This window comes from Indicator indicator, chromosome 27 (assembly GCF_027791375.1).
Source record: "Indicator indicator isolate 239-I01 chromosome 27, UM_Iind_1.1, whole genome shotgun sequence".
Lineage (NCBI taxonomy): Eukaryota > Metazoa > Chordata > Aves > Piciformes > Indicatoridae > Indicator > Indicator indicator.
In genome coordinates this window covers 7000140-7023695 of record NC_072036.1, presented here as the reverse complement: position 1 = coordinate 7023695, position 23556 = coordinate 7000140, and the positions used below count along the sequence as shown (strand labels likewise).

At 41.3% G+C, this 23556-nt stretch overlaps 1 protein-coding gene across 1 annotated transcript in view; it reads right to left on the bottom strand.

Annotated features, from left to right (window-relative positions):
* Positions 1-2788: 2788 nt before the first annotated feature.
* Positions 2789-23556, bottom strand: part of CEP85L (centrosomal protein 85 like) — a 93765-nt gene continuing 72997 nt past the window's right edge. Inside the window, exons 7-15 of the mRNA XM_054393022.1 lie at positions 13750-13867; positions 12744-12917; positions 10748-10900; positions 10319-10473; positions 8664-8781; positions 8330-8380; positions 4789-4896; positions 4203-4416; positions 2789-3412 (exon numbers count right to left, since the gene is read on the bottom strand). Of these exons, the coding sequence (XP_054248997.1) occupies positions 3249-3412; positions 4203-4416; positions 4789-4896; positions 8330-8380; positions 8664-8781; positions 10319-10473; positions 10748-10900; positions 12744-12917; positions 13750-13867 (1255 nt within the window). The 3' untranslated portion in view covers positions 2789-3248. The remainder of the gene's footprint in view (positions 3413-4202; positions 4417-4788; positions 4897-8329; positions 8381-8663; positions 8782-10318; positions 10474-10747; positions 10901-12743; positions 12918-13749; positions 13868-23556) is intronic.

Sequence of the window (23556 nt, the reverse complement as noted above, 5' to 3'; positions counted from 1 at the left end):
CATTTACACAAAGGAGCTGCATTACTTCTATTAGCAAATACATAGCGTTGTCTATAGCTCGTCCAAGGACAGTTACTTTCCAAGTCTTTTTCAAAATACATTCTTGAATACAGTAGACACTGTAAATATCTCCTAAAGCATTGCAGACACTCCATCTGAAACTATACAACAAAAAATTACTGTACAAGTTTGCTGACAGCCAGCACAGAATGAGACAGGACCCATTCACCAGCAGTTGTTTTTTCAGCCCTTGAGATTGTCTAACAGCTAGAGCAAAAAGTTGTCATGACGAAATCTATGCAATTCCAATGTTCACATTCATTGCCCAACTCTGTATTAAATATGCTGAGTGAGACCACGCACACGACATTGTAACCAGTTAAACAACCATGCATATCTTCGACAAAGCTTATTCCATTTAGAGGCATCCATAAACTGATGCATATAGAGTAACTGCTACTACAACACCAGGCCAAATCTGAAGAAATCAAAGCAAAACACTGCATCACTAGAGATGGTCAATTGGTGGTCTGCATCTTTGGCTCACACATCCATCATTTACCTCCCTACTTTGATTTGACAAAGGCAGATAAGCTCGGGGTGGGGGGTAAAAAAATCAAGTGCTTTAGAGTCATAAATATTACAATGCAAGCCTACAGCACTGCAATCAAAGTATTACAAAGAACATGGGACCTCCTTCCTGAGGGACTTTCAACTAATGCTTGAGGAGCATGAGAGCTCCTGAAGTGCTTTGCAAATACAAAGTTCTGATCTCAGCTCCGCAGTTGAGACAGGAGGGAGAGTGGAGGCACAGCAGCCAGACGAGCAGCTCAGTAGTTCTAAGTGACTCCTCTGATTGCTCTGTTAAATTCCTTGGTATTTCTGCCAAATTTAGAAGAATGTGTTGCTTGGTGATGTTTATTAGGTACAAGAATCTAAGGACACAGTAACATACAACATCAGGGTTTCCCTTCTCCCTAATACTTCTATTTTATTAACTGAATTGTTGTTGAATTCTAATAGGAGACAGCTGCCATAAACTGGAGACTTGCTTCATTGCACAGTCAAGACCAAAGGACTGAGCTGAGGCCCTAGACACAAAAGCCAGCACTGTTAGAGGCTTGGGAAACTGTCCAAACCCACTGGTGCAAAGATCCTTGTTTTCAGTTTTGTTCTAGTATGAAAGTATACCTTCAAACCTCCAGGAAAAGCATAGGTATTTAAAATAGAAATGGCCTTGTTTGGTTGGGTTTTTTTTTTTTTTACCTTGAAGTAGAGACACCAGGCAATTCCACTACAGATAGAATCTAGACATTGTTTTAGTACTCACAGGAGCTGAACCAGTCAGATTCATCTATCTGAAGACACCATGTAGCAATAATATAAACAGAAACACTATTTTTCACAAATTACTCCATGTGTAGATTCAGGATAGAGAAAACTGTCAAATAAATAATATCCTATAGTTAAAAAAAAAAAATCACTAAATCATAAAAGCAACATTAAAACATGAGCTGTTTAGCAATGAATCAGAAAGCAAAACATCACCAAGTTAAAACTGGTAATCAGTCTATGCTGCTAAACCTTTTTTTTCTATTAACATAATCAGAAAATTGAAGGTACTACCACTTTTTGCCATAAAAGAGTTACCCTAAAATTTACTTGCTTCTAACCATTAAGCTAAGAGATTCCTGCTATTATCCACACTCTGGGTCAGCTGGCAGACTTACACCTTTAGTCACTGGAAACTTTTAATACCAAATATGGAACTGATGCTCATATATTTTCTGAACAGTGTGATCTGAGAGTAGTTTTGCTCTTTGCAAGCTTGTTTCCTTCAGTTCAATCTCTTTCACAGGATGCATAACTGTGCAGCTAATTTTCAGTGATGTTCCAGGAAATTAGAAGCATTAGTATGGCATCAGTCCCATGAGAGGGAAACAGGACTGCCAAGTGACACTCACTGAATAAACTATGGGACATGATCTTTTTTCTTTTTTTTTTTTTTCATGCAATTGCTTCCTACATAAATAAAGAAATCAAGAATTGCCAAACAATGTGGAATATTTTGCAGTCCTCAGATAGCTGAGTACTTAATACTGCTAAGTGAAAACATTCTGTTATAAGCCCTGATTTTGCCAAGTGCCAAACACCCATTTTGTAGCTGTGGTAAAAAGGGTGGAGGTGGCTCAGAACCTCCTCAGAGGCCTCCAGGGATGGAGCATGGACCAGCCACGTTTTAAAAAGGAGATTAACATAAGGGAAAAATAAGTGTGGTACAAACACTAAGATACAGATGGGCTTCTATTTTTTTTTCTTTTTTTTTTTTCCTGACAGCCACTTACTATGTTGCAGTTTGATGCCTTCCAGCTTCTCTGAGTTTGTCTCAAGACTTGGTATCACTGAAACTTCTTACAGCAATGTGAGAGTGCTTAAAACTATTTGACAGCTCTGTATTTTATGGACTTGATGTGCATAAATAGAATCATAGAAATGTCAGGGTTGCAAGGGACCTCAAAGATCATCTAGTTCCAACCCCCTTACCATGGGCTGGACACCTCACACTAGATCAGGTTGCTCAGAGCCACATCCAGCCTGGCCTCAACAACTCCAAGGATGGGGCTCTGAGCAACCTGATCTAGTGTGAGGTGGTTTTCTCCTGTTAGTGGGCAAGCAAGCTAGATATCACTACTAAACCCAGTATCTTTCCCATATAACATTTTTTAGGCAACCTGAAGAGCAACCATTTTTTGTAGTGCTCCAAGACTGCTCCAATTGCAATTCCTAGAGTGCAGTGCAGTTGCAGAAACCACTGGCTTCACCACACACAGCTACAGGTCCTTCAGCCCTCTGCTCTACATTTCACAACACAGGCAATCCCACACAAACCCTTGAAAGAAAGGACTGAGAGGAATAGCAGCATGGCTGTTTTGATGCTCTGATTCCAGAAACCAGGTGAAATGATAAAATGAGCCCTAGAGAAGGAAGCAGAGTATCCAACTGAATCATTCTTCACAGCTTGTTCCTACATTCAGTAGTTTGGAGAAAAGACTTCTTGTTGTCTGTACCACTCTGTTCAGATGATGTCTCTCCCCTCCCTGCCAGACTCCCAAGATTAAATATGCACAGTTCTCAGAGCTGCACACCTGGGAGTATTTGCAGTCTTCCAATATGGCTCCTTAATAAAAATGCAAAGACCTGTGCCACAGCAGCATTTAATAAGTCACTAGATACTAGATGAGAAGGTGTCATTGAGTAATGCAGTTGTCCCCCATGTCCTGAGCATAACGGTCTGACATCATAGTCCTTAACTCATCAATGTCCTTCCGCAGCTGACACACATCCAGGAGCTTCTTGGAAAGGGTTTCTGTGCTGTGGAAGTTTTCATTTTCTTCAGGTGAGCCACTCAGTGCTAGGAAAAACAACACCCAAGGTTAAAGCTCATACAGATGTAGTCTGTGAACTTCTCAGTCCCCTTTGAAACAGGGGCAGGTCACTGCACATTAAGACAAATCAGGCTTTGGTATGATGAAAAAGCCAACAAAATGGGGTACCATGTGAAATTAAAGTCCATTCAGAGCCCATCAGTGCTCCTCTGAAAAGTATGCTTTTCTGTTTGCACCAAGTCCTAGACTTGCTGAAGTCTGATGGATCCCAACAGCAGTGCCATTAACAGTGCTGGAGATGAAGTTGCCTGGCACCAGGCTTATCTGACACCCACAGACACCCCCATTCCCCACCTCCAAATTCAACACATTCACAGTCAAACAGCAGATGGATATCCCTACCACTTGATCCCAAAGGCTTTAAAACAAAGACAGGAGATGTAGCCACACCATGCCTGCCCTCATAATGACTTTATAGGGCACAAGACCTTTGATAGACCAGCATCTGTTACCCCTCAGGGTGACTGCCACACATCTCCAGAGGGATGGACACCTGGCTACACACCTTTACTTTCTAGTGGGATGAGCATATCCATGATTTGGTCCATATGAAGAACCAGCTACCTGCTCTCCTGACTTGGCAAGGGCATTTTAGTGGCCCAGGTGCATTAAAAGCCCAGCTTTTCCAGAATGCTCCATGCACAACTGCTCCAGTTACATAGCAAGGGGGACACTGGTTTGTCCAGCACCACTTGCCTAACCTTTATCCCCCTGTCTCAGAACACTATCAAGCATTGGAATGACATCATCACTTACATCTGATTCCCAGCAGTAAAGATAGATTAGGCTCCTTGCCCTGAGCTCTCTGGGTGAGAATACTGCACAGTGCTTTCAAGTCAAACAAGCAATGGGACATTTCCTTGAACAACTGGTCTGCTATAGGCATCTTCTCAGATACTGGCTGCCTGGACTGCTCCACCTGCCGCATCTGCTCCTTCAGGCAGGCATTCTCTTCCATCAGTCTTTGGTTCTTTGGGGAAAGTAAAAGGGAAAAAGGGGAAAGTGAGTCTGCAGCATGCACTGTAGCAGAAGGTTTGCTGTTTCAAACCACAATGTAATTAATAATAATTAATTTCCATACATGTAATCACTATCTGTGTACCCTCCAAAGAATGGCTGATAAACAACTTTGACACGGTTGTCTATTTCACATTACCATTGCTTCACCTTTGAATATTTCATGTCTTGGGGCAGGGACAGCTATAACATATCTGCACAGCAGCCAGCACAAGCAGACATGTCACTAAGCTCACAAAACCCTACCATGGGATCTTATGATCATTCTGTAAGGTTCTTTCCAGCTGGTGTGGTCAGGGGTTGTGCTACTGGAGCTTTTACTTACTTCAGAGAGAGTTTTATTTAGCTGCTCTATGTTCCTTTCTTTTTCTTCAAGCTCATTTGTCATCTTCTGAATTGTCATCTTTTCTTGCAAAAGCTTCTCTTGCATAGACTAAAGTGAACAAAAACACAGGTAATGGTTTTAAGTGTTCATACTTTATATTAGTACATCCTCACTAAACTTCTGTTTATTGAAAGAAGGAGCATTTCACAAGCTATTGTCTCTCAATTTATGGCACAGTTCCAGAAGAATGTGGGTTTTTTTTGATTAGCCTGGAGAAGAGGAGGCTCAGGGGAGACCTTATTGCCCTCTACAACTACCTGAAGGGAGGTTGTAGACAGGTGGGGGTCATTCTCATCTCCCAGACAACCACTGACAGAACAAGAGGACACAGTCTCAAGCTGCGCCAGGGGAAGTTTAGTCTGGATGTTAGCAAGAAATTCTTCACAGAAAGAGTGATTGGCCATTGGAATAGGCTGCCTGGGGAGGTGGTGGAGTCACCATCCCTGGAGGTGTTTAAAAGAAGACTGGATGAGGCCCTCAGTGCCATGGTTTAGTTGATTAGATGGTGTTGGGCGATGGGTTGGACTTGATGATCTCGAAGATCTTTTCCAAGCTGGCTGATTCTGTGAATCTCTGTAGGAACAGTCCTAAACATTGTTCTTCCAAAGCAAAGAACTCTTTCACTGGGAATTCTAAAGGGCAGCTTAAATAAAATGCTATCTGAAGATCAAAGTAATTCTTTAGTACAAGAAACGTCTGCAAGAATCACTGCACTATGACTCTGCAACCTTAGTCAAAGACAAGAGGAAAACCCAAGGTCCCATCTGAGAGAATCATGCAAATCATGTCAAGGTATGCTGGTTTGGGGGTCTTAAAACAAGTTGGCTTTGGAAAATCTCTTGTGAGAGTTGCTCCTAAGAGGTATGAAGAATACACCTTCCAGAGAACCAGTATAGGGGATTGTAGCACATAGAAGGCTACATCTGTGTATCCAGGCCTGCCTTTTACCATGTGGCCTGCAGCATGGGCAAGAAGGCATTTGACTTGCCAGCCCTAAGAATTACTAGGGCTGAGGAAGAGGCAGCAATGAGAAGGAAGGCAGGGCCAACACTAAGCAGAATTTTAATAGGCTGGTCACTCCCAGGAGGTGCACAGCCTGAACAAAGTTTTCCAATGGATTCAGCTCAACCCTGCAGAAGTGGGAGAAGACAGCACTTTGTCACACCCTCTGCACAACTGGGAAACAGTGGTGCTAAAATTTACACACTTCATATGGACTAAAGAACCCCCTACACTTTCTTTTCATGCAAGTAATAAGAATGAGCAGGCAGAACCCAGAAATTACTGTTTTAAAACCATTCTCACACACACGACCTGCTCCTAAGCTCACCCACACTGTGCCCCTCCAAAGGAAGTGCTGAAGAAACGTGCATCCTACAGATAAGCTGTGAGAGAAAGCTCAGCTCACACCCCAGTGGGAGGAAGGGGAGGAAGAAAGAGGAAACATCCTGAGCCAGGAGACGGCAGGAAATAACTCTGCTTCAGGCATTTCCTTTGCTGTGCTTGTAGAGGAGGAAACTTTCCTTAGTTTAACAACATTATCTACTGAGAGAAATAGTCACCCTGGGTCAGACTGAAGATCCCTCTAGCTCCATCCAGGGCAGCAACCAAACAGAAGATGCTTAGGAAGGAAGAGGAGAACATGGCAGATGCCTAAGACACCCTCCCAGCTTCCAAGTACCTTCAAATATTAATGGCCTTTGATGATGAGCAAGTTGAGGGACACCTAGAGCCCCCATTTACAACAGGCATCAGTACCACCACTTACAGATTTCAGAGAGGCATCAACACCAGACATGAAAGGTTTGACTGTGCAGCCTGAGGGTGGGCAAGTGGTGGAGAAGACAGGCTCAGAAATATTACCTTTCCCAGTGTATTTTCAGGGCTACATCTGCTATTACATTTACATGACTGCAGACTACTCCAAAACCAACTTCTAGATTATTCCAAGTAATGTGAACACGTTCAGCTTGTGACTTGGATGCCTTAGTGGTAACCACTGCAAGTGGAGATCAGTGTTTATTTCTAAAAGATACACCTCACATCTACCATTCTCTGCTACTCTCATCTTAATGCTCACCAAAAGCACACGTGCTTACCAGCTTGGCTGAGCCCACAGTGCTAGGAGTCCTCCATATCTCACCTTTCATCTTTCCATATGCTTTCCAAAGTCACAGTTTGATGGCATGGCTCCCAGCATAGCAGTTTGAGTTCATTGTGATTGACAAGATTGACAGATGTACTTGGGGTAACACTGACATCCTACAGTCTGACTGCCTTTTTTTTGTTAATTTTGTGATGCCTAAATTAATCATGTAAATACAGATTTATTTTTTTTAAACACCACTCATCTACAATTTGTCTCTTTCTGAAGATGTACTATAAATGCAGCATGACACCTTGTCAAGACCAACCAGAATTTTAATCCCTCACTTTCAGAAGAACTTATCAACCAAGCAAGACCATCCATCAAAATCATTATACCATGATTATGAGCACATAGCAGTGTCTCATACACTGCTGTCTGAATCAACATTTCTTTGTTGTTCTTCTAAATCTAATACACACAAAGTCAAAGAAGCAGCAACTTCTTCATTCTCAAGCAACTATCCTGTAACTTCAGTCTTTCTGGAGGACAAGGAAGCAAAAATTGTGGAGACAAATGCCAATCAAGAAGAACACAGAAACTAGGATTTGTTGAATTTGGCTTCAACATTTTCTGAAAAGAGATGTTTGTTTGGTTTTGTAAGTGCTGCTCCTTCTCTAGAGCAAGACATACCTTCTCTGCAACCTGTAAAAGGTTTCCTTTTGCCACAACAAACACTGAACACTAAGTAATTCTTGAGTCTCAGGAGCCAGATGTGTTCATCTGATCCACAGAGCTGCAACTGACTCCTAGCTGATCACCTCTGCTATCTTGAAAAAATCCTTGGCTCCAAGATAGGTGCCCAAGAGAGTTAAGATACCCAAGTGAGTGATGTATCAGAATGCAGCTGAAGAGGCACCTGCTTAAAGGACACGAAATGTGAAGTGGTATGAGTCAGAAAGATTACCTGTCTACCAAGGATCTCAGCAATGAAGCTCCTAATGAGCACCACTTCTTGTACTTTGGATGTACTTGGTTCAGATGAACCTCAAAGCTGGAAGGGAAGCTTCATTACTACTTACAGAGATAATCCTTACAGGAAATTCTAATGTAAACAAGAAGCAGAATAAGGATGAGCAGGAGAGTAAGGATGCTACACAGCAATAGTTTTCCACTTTATGATGAGTACCAGCAAAGTGCTAAACCATGCAAATATCAGTAACAAATACGTTATGAGCCTGCAAGAGAACACAGGTCAACCACAGGCCATAAGATGTTCTTGGCATTCCTACCTTTGCCTCCTATTTGGGAAGATAAAAAGGATGAAACTCAACTTTAGTAATGTTATATTTATGAACTAAAAATGTAGAGTATACAATGCATGCTCTTCCTTACCTGCATGTCTAAAATCAGTCCAGCTATCTGATTTTGTTGATTGTCTATGACCTAGAATATAAAATGAAGTAATGTAAAAGGCTTGAATCTCTTCAGATTCCCCCCCCCTTTTTTTTAATATAGCTTATAGGTGTGTAGATTTGAAATGGAACCTTTAAAAATGTAAATTACAAAACAGATTTTAACTCTGCTAGAATAGGAATGTCATGCAAATTACATGTACTGATCAGAAATTCTGCAATGAGATATTTATTTCTGAAGTGAAAAACAGAAAAGAAAAGAAATGCAGGACACAAGGTGAAAGATGCCACCAACAAGACCCTGGCAGACTAACCTTACTGGCTTTCTCATTCTTTTCTCTGAGACATTCATTCTCACTCTGGAGCTGTTTTGTGTCCAGCATCGGAAGGCGGATACCATCTTCCAGGCACTTTTCCACTTTCTGTTGTAAACTGCCATTCAACAGGAAAGAAAAATTAAAGTGTGCTGACAGAAGCCAGAAGGGCTCGCTGTGTGTTCTAATCAAAAATGACAAAGCTGCACCACCTTTCAACAAGCATGGTAAAACTATACCTAGTGGAATCCATCCTTACAAATGAGCAAACCAGCAGCAGATACACGATGCAAAAATCCTAAACTACTGAAGTTACCGTGGCACAGACAAGAACAGATGAATGGAGGAATGGTTTTAAGGGCCAGATTCTGTGCTGCATATCCCAAAGGGTAAAGCTGGGAGGCAAAGCCAGCAGCAGCATAGGTCAGAGGAGTTAAAGGAGTTTTTGAACCTCTCAAAGTTGCAGGAAATTTAAAATCAGACTCCCTCACAGAAGCAGAGTCTGGCATAGGAAGCTGCACTGCATAGTGGTGGCCCAGCCTTCATGCCCTCTGTGACTTGTAAAGCAAAGCATAAATCTGCTCCTGCCAGCTGCTCTCACATAAGGGCATGCCCTTCAGACCCTCCATAGCTCAATTCAAGCTTCTAGGTGTAGCTGGAGCCTCTGCCTCCTCACCTTCTTTCAGCAAGGAAAGGCATTCTGTGAGTGTTAATGTCTAATTTAGAAACCAGAGGCCTCTTCAACTATTAGCTGGTTTTCAGACACCCCAAAATGATTCCCTTTGAGATTAAGATGGCACAAAGAAAAAAGGCATTTCACTGGTAAGATGGAAACAATGTGTCAACAATTTGGCTGGCAAGGTGTCCCAACCAGCTTGCCTTTCATCATGGAAACACTTTCAGGCTCCTGTGGCATGCACCTTTACCCAACGGAGAGACAGTGAACTATAGTAACATCCACATAAATTATTTTAAAGTGATTCCCCCCACCATCCATTTAAAAAGAAAAAAAAAAAAAAACTGTGTATAAGTAGCTCCCCTGATCTTAAAAGTACTATAGCAACAACGTCTCCATGTCTCATCCGGATTCTTCCCATGCATATCTGTCCCATTCGTGTTTTAAGCCATGCAAGTTCAACATCAGCAGTTCAGCTACAGCTAAATCTCCCTGCAAACACTTCCATGCTCAGTGAAATGGTAAGAAACAGCTATAATTTATTTAAATCTTTGACCCTTCCCTGATATACCTGTCAGCCATTATCCAGGGACCTTTTCCAGAGCTTGTGACAGGATTAGTTATCAGATAGGAATGCTGACAACTTCTATACAATGTCCCTCTCTGCTGCACATGTTTTTGTTCTATCCTCTCTCTCTGGCAGCAGGCTAAGTCATTGCAGCAGTGCCACACATCTTTAAAGACAGACAGTGAAGAGTGTCCTAGGCATACTCATCTCCGTGGTATTATCTGCTACTTCACACATAAAAATCTTGTTGGGCTCTCCATTGCATTACACTCTCATTCTGCACAGTCATACATTTATGCCATGAAAAATTGTCAGCACTGTAATAGATTAAGCCTGCAAATAACATTAGCTCTTGACATCAGATGGGGAAGTACCTCCATTTCAGGGCACAACCCAAGCAGCTGTTCATACCTCTGGACTGTTGTGACCAGCTCTTTTTCTTTTTTCTTCTGACACACCAGTTGCAATTCTCTCTCTCTGCACTGCGACCGGGCCTCTCCGAGCTTCTTCTCCAACTCAGTCATAGTTTCTTGAAGTTGCTTGTTCTTCTCTTCTAGAATTTGGAGCTAACACAGGTTGCATTAGTCAGACACTATGCCACATGAGCAGAAAGCCTTGGAGCAGGCCACAGCCTCGCAGTTACCTTCTGTATAATCTTAGGCCCCTTTCACTTATCTGAGGATGAGAATCCCTAACGGCTACCGTGCTGAAACAAGGCAATACATCTCTTCCAACACAGCTTGGGGGAAAATAGATGTTGAAAGAGTAAAAGATTTGATAATAGATGTTAGGGAGCTCACTTGCATTTTTAAAACATAAACCAAAGTCCCTTTGCCTTACCTGTTTAGTCTGCCCTTCTATATCATCCAGTGTTGGTAGGTCAGCCAGATATTTTTCTAAGGTTTCAATTCGTCTTTGTTTTTCTTTGTTTTGCTCAGATTCTTTCTGGCATTTCTTTTTCAGGCTGTTAATGTATCGGTCTCTGGTTTTAAGCTAGAAGAAAGTAAGAATACAGGTACTATGACTACAGTGAAAAATCCATCTGCTTTGGAAGCAGCTGCATGAAATGGTTGGTTACTGACAAAAAAAAAAAAAAAATCCCCAACAACCTAAACCAAAGCATGATTAATCCCAGCAGCTCCAAGTCACAGACCCACACGTGACCACAAACTCCAGTGGATTCACCTCTGCCCAGAACACTCCATGTGCCTTGTGAACTGAGAACATAAACAGTTCAACAGTTAAAATATTCTTAATTTTTTTCACCAAGGGAGATGTTCATATGCAACAAACGATCAGGAACTATTTTAGTCCATCCTCTTCCTCTGGCCTAAGAAAACAAAACATGGGGACCATGATCTTGACCTAGCATGAACTGGAGCCAAAAACCTGACTTTAATGCAATCTGAAAATTCACTTAGAGGACATCAGAACTGTGGCTTTCTAAAATGCCTTTTCTACAGGCATCTACGTTGTCTATCAGCCTGCAAAAAGTTTTTATATTGTATAATCTTTGCTTATATTCCTGGTACTTACTTTGCTTATTAACTAGGACAAAAAAGCAGGAAAGGAGGCATGAAAAAAGAATATTTTCCAGTCACAGATCAATAAAATGAAAAATAATATCTCTATTGCTTGAACTAAGGTATAGTAACTCATAGATAACAAGCACTTGTCACTAGAGTAAGTGCTAAACATACTTTGGTGCTACAGACATCCATCTCACTGAGCAATAAATGTGTGACACTGGCAGTGTCAGAGCACAGTAATGGAGCCTACTGAAAAGCTCAAGTCAATAATGTCTGGGAAGTTTTTCCACAGGTAGCCTTCTATATGGGCCACAAAACTGAGGATGAATCAAGACTGTGCAGTGAATCAGGCTTCTAGCCATAGACCTGCTGGCTGGCACAAGCACTGCCACCACCCACAGCAGCAGCTCCTATACAGTGAGGAACACAACAGCAAAAGCTGAGACAGGAGGAAGCAGCAGCATTTGATTTCTGTTCTTCCTGAGTGATAGTATTAGTAGTAGTGTTCATAAGAATTAGTGAGGCAGAATTTAAGATGAATTATGCTTTCTTCTCTATCTTCCCACCTGCCACTTCACTGTATCATACTGCTCCTACCCATTGAATCTGCATTAATACAAATGGAAGCCCAGTAATACGACCCAGTGACAATGTATCCCCACTACATTAATGAGGAACCACCTGATCCATAGCACGTTCCTGCTTGCAATAAAAGGAGGCTGTCAGGACATTCAAAACTACCCCTGGGTATTGATCCAGCTTCCAAAGAAACCCCTTGTTGAGACAGCTCCAAGGACACAGCCATCTAAGCCCTTCCTTGTCTCAGACTGAAGACTCCTCTGCAGATCTAGCAAAGCTACAAGAGAATCACTCCTGCTGAGCAGGCACATGCAGGCTCCTAAGCACATCTCAAAGCATGAAGGCCACACACACAAGCCATGCTATAAAGAAGGATGTCACTTTCACACTCATTCTGCATTTTCAAATGACACTTTTAGTGCGATAAGCACTTCAAGCTACAAGAATGCTTGGAGCTGAGCAGCTTTTCTTTGATGCAAGTTTAACTGATACCTGGTTAAAACCATCATCATGATTGCCATTTCCTATCACTTTTTAGGATGTATTCACTGCAAGTTCAGATTTATCCCTTACCAACATCTACAATCACCAACTATCATTTTCTCTATCACAGTTTAGCTACCTTTTGAAAATAGCTTAGCAACCCACACACTAAGTAGTTTTCTAGCAAACAAAACACATGCTGCTGTAACTGTCAAGAAGAAACTTGGAACATGAAAGCCACTTACTTTCTCCTCCATCTTCTTTTTCTCCTCACTAGATTTGTTTGAAATTTGTTTTATAAATTCAGTGAGTTGCAGTCCCTTATTCTCAGCCGCTGCAACCTTTCGCTCGAGCTCCTCAAGGTGGGATGTTGGTCTTTCTGCAAGGTGAGGTTGCAGTGCTGTGCTCTCATACTGTGGCTGCTTACAAAAAAAGAAAAGAAAACCATCACAGAAATGAATGCACACATACCACCATGGACTTGAGCAGCACAGCAGAAAACGGTCCTGCATTTTTTCCACTGTCAGGAAGGGTGGAGTTTGATTCTTTCAAACATTAAAACACATGGTAACAGCATGTACTTCAGGAATCTGAAGCAAGATAAATAAAGAAGCTGAATGCTGTGAGGCCACTTTCTCCCTCAGATTTATGGAAGAGGTGTGACTTTCCTTCCAAAAGAAACCCCCTGAAAATCCAAGTAAGTGTTTTCAAAACAAATCACTGCCGCTGCATTATTAGACCATCCCCATGGAAGAGAAACACTCTATAAAATGAATATATTGAAATGAGATAGGACTAACCTCAGGATTCTTCTAAAGCAGATGATCAGCACTAGTCAATCTAACCACTCCTTTGGTGGTACTTCCTTCTTTTCAGAAAACCTTCCCTCAGTTGTTTTCAGATGCTCTCTTACCAAACTGCTTATCTCCTAGCATCTCCCTGTAGAACCATGCTACATGCATGCTGTCAAACCCTTATTGGTGTTAAAATCCTTCCTCCTTACCTCATTTTTATCAGCTTTCAGAGCAAGTATGTACAAAATGTTAACATAACTTAGATTTCTCCAAAGCTATGGTAAGCTACACCACTTGCAGGGTATTCTCCTCTATATGATTTGTGGCTATACACTTACAGAACCATCAGTAATCACAACAGCTCTGCACTCTGGCCTGCAGTAAATTTTGAAGATGCTTTCAGGTGTCAGTTACCAGGCAATGGAAAGCTTAGCTGAAAGAAAAATATCCAACCTACCTGCAAATTAGTCAGGTAAGGGTCTTCACAGTTCACAAGATGGTTCAGTCTTGCATGTTGAGCTCGTAATTCATTCTCCCTTATCTTCTGATGTAAATTATTAATTTGCTGCTTTTGCCTGTAATAGATTTTATTTGAAAAGGAATGGAATAGAGATGTAAAACCCAGAGATTTTAAGACTTATGCTAGAGAATACTGTAATGATGCTATTGGACTATCCTGGATCTACAGCAGCTGGGGACTTTGTCCCACCACAGCCAGACTGTCACTAGTCTAGACTCTACTTCTAGCATCTCATCAGGACATAAACTATTAAACCACATTTGCCATGTAACTTTCATTTAAGCACATCCCAAAGAGTCTGTGCTCAGCTGGCAATAATAAGCAAACCTTGCAGAAATAAGATCTGAAAACTCTGTGGGTTTTGTAGGGGTTGAGGGAAGCTTCTGTTGTCATTTGCTCCTAGGGCCACAAGCATAAGCAGGAAAAAGCATACAGAAAGCAGAATGAAAACAAACGAAAGTTGCACCTTCATTTTATGTGGACTTCTGCTCAGCCCCTGGCTGACTTTTGACACAGGTTAAAGAGATTTACAAATCAAGAGGAGCAGGAAGAACTTAAGAACAACAAGTTATTATAAAAGATATTCAGCATGGTCTTCCTGCAAGGCCTTTCTTTTGCTTAAGATTTTCTTTTATCCTCTTCCTAGGGTAAAGTACCACACCACATACACTAAGCCAGAATTAACCTCATACCAATCACTTGGCCAGTGTACAGCAGACACCGTATCAGTATTGTATCACTTTTAATTATATCACAAATCATATCACTGTTTAAATCATGACTGCATTTAAACTACCATTACCATGACTGCAGGGCAAATTCAAGCCAGGTCTCAGCCCCAGTCCACATGACAGCCCTGTGAGGTGTGCTGTAATCTCTATGGAGCGATGAGCACCTCTGGAACTGACTCCAGTATGGAGCTGTCAGCACCCATCACAAACACACAGAGCAACCTTCTCAAACTTCAAACCAATTCTGTACACTCCTTTTATTTCCCTTTTCCCTTCTTTTTCATACTAGGACATATTTGCATGCAAGCCATCTCAAAGCTTCACCTCTAAGCATGCAGTATGATTGGATTCCCTGGAAAAGATGATGCTGAACTGAGATGACTAAACCCAATCTTAAGAGAAGATAAATGGTAAATACAGGTTAGCTTCAAAGGAGAAGATTTGCTTGTGCACACACTGGAAAAACAAATCCTCTAAAAGCAGAGAAAAAGATTGAAGTTGGTTTGCTATTTTTAGACTTGGAGAGGGTGGTGTTTAAGAAGAGCATCTTGGAAATGTTATCATGAGTATACAAAATATGCATTATACGATCTGTAAACTAACAAAAAAATTGAAAATATGCCAACTACAAATCTTAAGAGGTAAAAATGTGTAAACCCAATTATGGGAACATTTTATAGCCACATGCATTCTCCTAGCTAGCCATCAGCCAAACTGTATTTGGTTTAAAGGGAGGAATTCAGTATTTTAAGAATTGGGAATATATTAGAAGTCAAATCTTTAAACTATACATGGTGCAGAAGACATAATGTACATCTACAGAACATCGTTTTGTTTCCCTGGTTTTATATCTATAAAGAACAGCAGCGAACGGGGAAAGAGTACAAACAAGTTATAATTTGGTAGCACCTCAGAACAACTCATTCAATGCAGTTCATAAAACCAGAGCAACTGAATATTTATGTGACTCCAAGACAAGTCTTAAATCAAATCTGCTGTACCATCACAGGTGATTTTGAGGCTTCCTTCTTTCATTCCACTATCTAGATGCACAGACTTGTACAAATATAAAAGGAGTAGGTACTAAAGGAGGACTTTTTATGGTTCTGGTTGGTGTCTGTACAATAGCACTACAAACAAAAAGCTTTGAACTTATAGTGGAAGAAGCAGATTTGAAGATTAAGTAAAAGAACATGCTCTTATCCTGTAACAGACCTTATCTGAGCCCAAGAGCTTGTGTAGTCATGAGAAAATATAAAGCCTTTATGACTTCTGTGCAAGCTTGGTCACAGATATCAAAATAATTTAGTATGAATTGTCTCAAACTATGAATAGAAGTAATTTTTCATTTTGTACTCACATTATTACTTACTAGACAGATCTGTTAAAGTATCTTTGCCTGATATGCTTTAACACTATTTATCCATCTGTTACCTAGCCCTTGAAGGCACTACAGGATTTTCAGTTTGTGGCTGATTGGATCTTAGCAGCACCTTCTTTTTGCAGGCAGGATTCAACAGCCTGAACTAAACACTACAGCCTGGACTAAATGTTTTAACATGTTTTTGAAATTCCAGTGTAGTTTCAACCAAATTACCATATTTCCTTTCATAATCCTTTCCCTACCCTATCAAATCCCTGCAGGAAAAAAGGTGAGACAGATTAATCCGGGGCGAGACGGAGCTGCGCTAGCACAGACTGTAACCAGCTTGCTGCTCTTCACTCTGCAAAGCATGAAACTCTCGAGTTTATTATCAGACCTTGCCAACAAAATGCACCCTAGAAATGTTTTAAGGCCGTGTAGATCCTGCACAACTTCTTCACATAGCTGCCTCACTGAAAATATCATTAACCTCACGGCACCCAGAAACTAAGCTCTGAAAACAGCCTGGCGGTCACAAGCAGAAGAGAAGACACACACCATAGAAACATATTTACTATTTACATACAATCCTAGAGGTCTTTGGAGACTTCATACCAGATGCATTTTATCACTGATGTTCTCATATGCTAAGACAGTTTTAATCCTCTGTTAGCCCACAGCTGTTACTATTAATCCACTGTATAAGCACAGGCTGTGAGCTTTATTTAAAGGAGCGTAGAAAGTTTAGATGCTCTCACAAACACAGGTCACATAGTATGGCAGGAACACTGTCCCCAGAAGCTTCCCTATTACAAATCAATCATCCCAGCACTCTCAAAAAAAAAAAAAAAAAAAAACCAAAACCCAAAAAAAAAAAAAAAACACCACACAAAAAACCCACCAAAAACCCAACCCCAAACCAACCCAAAACCTTCAGCACTGCCGCCTCCCTGTAGGTGTTCAAGGCCAGACTGGATGAGGCCTTGAGCAACCAAATCTAGCTGAGAAGCATCCCCACCCTTGGCAGGGAGGCTGAAGTAGATGACCTTTAAGGTCCCTTCCAACATAAGCCATTCTATGATGATTCTATGATTTAGATACTTTGAAGTTTCTGCTCAGACACATGGCAACTGCCACTCTAGCTGATAGAAACAATCCTGAAACTGAGGGATTTTGTCTTTCAGACACCACTGCTACTCTCACCTTGTGTATTTATGCACACAATGTTGATAACCTCTGTGTTTGCTGAGGGCCAGATTAGAACAGACTGAAATTCTCTAACTGTTGCAAACAAGGGTTCAAGATGTTTAAAACAAACACACACCTCACCAAAATCCAAAACATCCCAACCAACCAACCCACCCAAACAACAAAAAACAAATTAAATCAGACTAAATTAACTACTATTTTATTTTGCTATAGACTTCAGTGGTGTTTCACTACTGCAATGACACTTTGTAAGGAAGAAGTTGAAAACTTGTCATGCCAGACTGTACTATTCTCTTTCCTTTCCCAGAATTACTAACTACAGGAACTGCTGGCACTAGGCACTAGGCTACCTCACTGAGATACTTGATTCTGTGTAATGACTTCTATGATGTCTAAGGACAGTAGTTCTCCTTATCTCACTTGCTGCCTGCCACAGATACTTCCATTCCCACACAGCAACCTCTGTGTTGAGCCCAAAAATTTCAATCAAACTGAAGCACCTCAGTCAAGAAGCTAAAAGCCCACACTCAAAAGGCCTAAAATCAATGAAGTGCCACACACCAGCACAGTTCTGACAAGTCTCTCTCTGTCAGTGTCCTTTGCTGGAGAAGAAAGCCCTTAAAATCCTGAATGCCCCTGTATTTGGGGCTCAAATGTCTTTCTGATGCTAAAGGAATGGGGAACAAAAGTAAATCTCAGAATACTTTCAATGAGTTATGCATCTAAGGAGAAAAAGAACACCATGCTTTAAGCCCTTGGAAAGAGCAAACCAGTCCATCAGCTATCCCCTTCTCCTGCAGTGACCATTAGTGTGCCCTAGCATCAAGTAACTGTAGCTTGCCTAAAGCCAGATCTGTAAATAAGCAGCTCACTTTCAGTTGGTATATGCAGATGACAAGAAGAAAAATGCACTGTGCTGCCTCATCTGTTTGGTGAGAGGCTGTTGGCCCTCCTACTGTGCCCTGGACATCAGCTCTCAGCACCTCACAGGATCCCCTAGCCCTAGTGGGGCTGGAAGGGAAAGAGCAGAGTGAGAAGTGATTAGGATTGGAGGAGCTGTGGGGTAAAAAACAGGAACAGCCTTGTGGTAATATAATGATGGTGGCCCTGAGCAAATTTCCTGGAGCTGGGGTCCTAGGATGATGCTGAAGGCAAGGGACTGGCTAGGGAGAGCTGGTGAGAAGGGGAGGCAAGAATCCATGCAGCACTGCTCCAGCTCTCCTTTCCCTTCACAGCACACCACGGCTATCACCCAGCCAAGCTGCCACAACTGCACCAGAATAACTTCCACCCCTCAACTTTTAAGAGCCTTAAATTAGTGTAAGTCTAAGTCCCACATTCCATGTCAATATACAGGTGCAGTATATTCACTGGGGACTTTAGAATAGAGCTTCATCCGCCACAGAAGGGACACTCATAACAAATAAATGACAGTTGATTCTTACCTTCAAAAGTTCTGAGGTAAGGAGAAAGAGTTGAAAATGCCTGAGTAGATTTCCTCAGAATCAGGATGCAAAGTAAGAGAATACGGATCCTTTCTTTTACAAATGTAATGTAACTCCACGCTGCAGCTGGACGTCTGCTGCTTTGTGGCTTAAGAAGCAGGATACTGATTTTTATATCCCTTTGTCTTAAAGGCATGATCTCTTGGGACCACAAAGTTCAAACGTGCAAAGTACTGACAGGGAAAGAGATCAGTAGTAAACAAAGTCCTAAAAACAATGTGGATATGTTTTCTGTAGCTTGGAAGATAACGCCAAAGAATTCCAACACCAGCAAAAACCGTGAGAAAAGATGAGCTCCAACTTCCTATGCAGTCAAGTCTGGTTTTATTGCTGAAATTAAGAGCCTGCAGTGCAAAGTGAATACTACCTTTCCCCCAGTCACAGAACTTATCTAGAAGAGAAGATGGGAACACTATTTCTGTGATTCAAGAGGTGATTCCTGTTCTGTATGGACAGAGTTTTAAGTGACTTTTCTGAATGCCATGGAGGTTTGAAATGCTAACCTGAGCCACGGGAGGTAAGCTAGTGCTGAGGCAGGAGAGGCAACAGCACAGTCAGCAACAGCACTTGACTCTCAAATGCTCTGGGCTAGTTAGTGAAAGGAGTGTGAGGCCTGAGTGAGACACAGACAACTGCCTGCTTACACAGAGAGCTCCATCCTCTCTTCCACAGCAGCAGGTTTTTGACTCCTGCAGTCTCTTGACAGGACAAACATGGAGCAAGCCTTGTACCTCCCCAGCTGTTCTTTGCTCTGCCAAATACTACAACTTCCCGAAAATATTTAAATCTGCAGAACAGAAAAATGTCTCAGCACTAGTTCCACAGAATAGGATGTGAGATCGCAGATTATTGTACAGCAAAAAGCAAACACATGCAAGCAGAGCCTGCAAGAGTGGTGAGCACTCAGTTCAAAGTAGGCCATGACTACTCATCAGCTGGAGAGATCTAAAGGAGTAATGAAATCTACCACAGGTCTAGAAAACATGACCTAGGGGGAAAGACTAAGTCATATTAGGAAAAGTTTCTAATGCTTCAGCTAATAAATCACCACACTGTCCAACCCAGAAAGGCTGCAGAACATCTGCTGGTTTTGATAGCAACATCTTAGACATCTACCAGGAGTGACACCACTATAGCTTGTCCTCCCTAGGGCCTGGTGGATAGGTTAGGTCCTTTCTAGCCCTGCAGCCTTGTGTTATTACCAGTGTTTAGGTTATTATGTGAAAACTAATGTTAACAAATGCCATTTCTTCCCTATGACTAAATATCTCTGCAAAGGTGAACTTTAAAAATTAAAGCGATTATTCTATAATCTTACTCTGTAAATCTTCCTGAAAGTTTACCAGCCCAAGATAAGAAAATCTCAACTTCAAGTTGCCTGGGTGATTGGAAAAAGATAAATGCATCTTTTTAAAGTTATTATTACAAGCAAACAGTATTTTTCACAGCTAGACATTCGAGGAGATTTTTGGCAGCTGCACTCCCTGGACAGAACTCAAGAGTTACCACATATAAGCGAGCAGCCCCTGGGTGGTGTAAAGTTTGAAAGCTTCCTCCAAAATGACATCAAATTGTCACTCAAGTGGACATCCTAGTCCTGAAGATCTTAACAGATCATCCCAAATTTAGAGAATTACAGCTTTACTCTAGTAGCAGTATCAGAGCACAAACAGTTTGATGACAACTACTGAAGTCAGGACAATTTGACACAAGGAAAAGAAAATCTAAACCTCTTGTCCCAGTGAAAACATTTAAGCATAACTCAGCTAGAGATGGAAAGTTAATGATTTAGCAACTGTTTTAAGAATGTCATGTTACTACACCCTGAGGAATGACAGCTATTCTCTAAAAATTATACTTCTCTACCTACCTTTCCTTAAAAAGCTGTTCAAATGCCTTCAAACTGTCCAGAAGAGAACATTGCATACACAATGTTATTCTCAGCAGTTTATGTCATACGTGCAGGTATTTGGCATTTATTCACATACCTCTTGTCAAAACAAGTCCCTGCCAAACAAACAGTGCCAGGACCACACTACAAACACCTACAGTGGCTGCCCAGTCTCAAGAGACATTTGCAATTGTACTAAACCCTGCAATTTCAGTGTTGTGAATGTACTGAATGGAGGAGCAACACAAAGAACTAAAACGTGATGCTGTAATTTTCTAAACCAACACAAACACTGCTGGCTCCCTCTGGTGCTAAATAGAACACAGTGTTCCATACTAAACCTCCAGAGAAGGAAGGCAATGATATCATCCAATTATTTTGTACAGTAGGTGACAGACATTCCAGTAATAAGTGTTACAGCAGCAGATTTCCTATTGCAGATGAAATCCTGAAGTACTTATTCACAGCCTGTACCAACAGCTCTCATATGCAGAAAACAAGACACACATTTAAAAAGTGCCTTTGTGATCACTCACACAACTCTTTGTATTCCCCTCCTCATGGCACTCTCATTTTCACTTCCTGAAAGTACCATCTCCATCTCATTTTTTTAAGAGCAGACTTAAAAACCATTTTTAAGCTCATTAAATTGGCAGTGATCCCTCAGAGCAGTTTCAAAAGGCAAACAAACCTCACTTTTAAACCCACCCATTTATGATGCTGGGTACATTTACACTTAAAATGATGCATTTGTTATGCTGAACAGCCTACACAAACCAAATCCATTTTAACTAATCTATTAATAAATCCGCTGTTCAACACAGTGTAGAGAATAAAAACCAAGCCACTTGTTTTATTGACAGATCTAAGTGGCTGTCTGGGTTTTTAAAAGTTCTATTTGTGGCTTTGATACACCAAAGTATTCAAGTATGATGATTTACATTCTAAGCATTGTTCCCTGCATAATTCTTAATGACTGTTTGAAATTTGCTTGCAGCTATTCCAAACTGTTAGCTTTCCAATGCAACACAAGGAAGTTTAATAACTTAATCCGGAAGGGCCAGATTTTTGTTGTTGTTTTATTATTGTGTGGAAAGAAGGGAAGCAGACAGCAGGTTTCTCTTTCTTCCTCCTGCCTTTTTTAACAAGATAAGGGCAGAGATGAGCTTAAGGATGCTGCCCTGGACAAAAGCCTCCAGTTCCCACACCTCAACAAACTGAAATTCTGCTATGCAGAACAAATCGTGCAGTGTGATGTTAGTCTCCCCCACCTCCTGGATTAGCAAGGTTCCAGTGCAGTTCCCAACAGAAGAGGATTTAACCTTTAAAAGAAAACCTCTGGGTAATCACCCTGTGGTTGGATGTGAGGCTGGAGGGCAAGAGAAAGTATTCCCATGTGTGCTTCTTTTCCTCCAGTTGTTCCTTGTACCAGTCAGCAGCAAACAGCTGGGGCCAGAGCACCATGGCAGGTGCTATTCTGCTCCTCTCAGCAGGAGGTTAACCCATCTCTCCCAAGCTTCTGTTCCACACTCAGAACTGAACAAGTCTTGCTGGCATCCTCCAGTTACCAATTTGTAAATTCACCATAAGACATGACTTAAGGAGACTACACCTTGTATAACTCCATGAGAACCACAGGTACAAAGGCCCTTCTCAGCAAACACCTCCTGCCAAACCTCAGTCAACAAAAGAATTCCTCTTCCACCTCCTGAAAGAAGAAATACTGAAACACGATTACCACTATCTTGAATCCAAATTAACCACACTTCAGCAAACTTGTGTTTTTATTCCCAAATAAACCAAAATTCTGGAAAGAAGTTTAAAGTAAACTCAGGAAAAGCAGCAGCCAGAAGACCTGGATTTACTCCTGAACACCATCTTGACTCTCAGTGCAAGGCCTCGTGTCCTTGTGTATTAAATATGAGCAATAAGGCTTCTGGTTAGTGCCTTGAAGAAAGGTATTAGTCAAACTCAAGTCTTAACACTCCACCTCATACTGGTGCTTTATAATGGGGTTCTATTTCCAGGATTTTGGACTGCAGCTATGTACCATTTTCTCCAGGAGTAAAACCAAAGATACAAGGATGCCACATCAAATTGGGGAAGCTGATGCCAACCCTCATCAGGGCAATGCCAGCAGAGGTACTGGCCAGATTGCTAGTGGGTAGAAACACCTTAAACCACTGCAGTTCCTTGCTCTGTTACAATAGAAGAAGGAACAGATCTTGCACAAGCATAATAATCCTCATCCCAAAGTAAATCATGGCCAATCTCAGTCTATTCCACCCATTAGAAGAGAGGAACTGCTAGATGAGATATGAAAACAGTCATAAAGGAGCCAGACATTCCTGTGATCCAACCCACACCTGTTTTACACAGTTCCCCTCATGCTGTAGAGCCAACTATCAGTAAGAGGGCACAACTATTTCAAGATCAGAACAACCACAAGCCAAGAGTTTATTATTAAAATCCAGACTAAGCCAAATGATAATTATGTCCAATATAAAAATGCTCTTCTTTTATGTCCTGCGTTCAAACTCTGCAGCTCCTGATGACATCTGCTAATTTAGTGTAAGCTTCATTAAGCTCAAGCCCTTTATTAAAAGCACATTTTCCTCATTAAGGCTTCATTTTATCCAAACATCGAGAACTCCAGAAATTACTTCAGATATATTAGAAACCTAACAGTGAGCTGCTGCCAAGGCCCATTTCATATTAATAACAATTTTAATAAGAAGTGATATATTTACTGACATATGGATCTTGGATTTAATACTTTATTATCTGAATAATTTGTATGAACTTTTGAATGTTACTGCAAAGGCCAGTTGCTCAAAGCTTTATCAACTGGCTTCGGTATATTGCATTTCTGTACTTGTCATTTAAAAGAAAATCAGGGCAAGGCAGTTGACCAGTTTTCCTCCTGCAAGTCACTTCCAAGCCCTGTACAAGCAGAAGGATGTCTGATACAAACTCCTAGACTGGCAAACTGAGATGGGGAAGCTGAGGCATTAAACTCCTAAGTACATTTCCAGCTCTGTACAA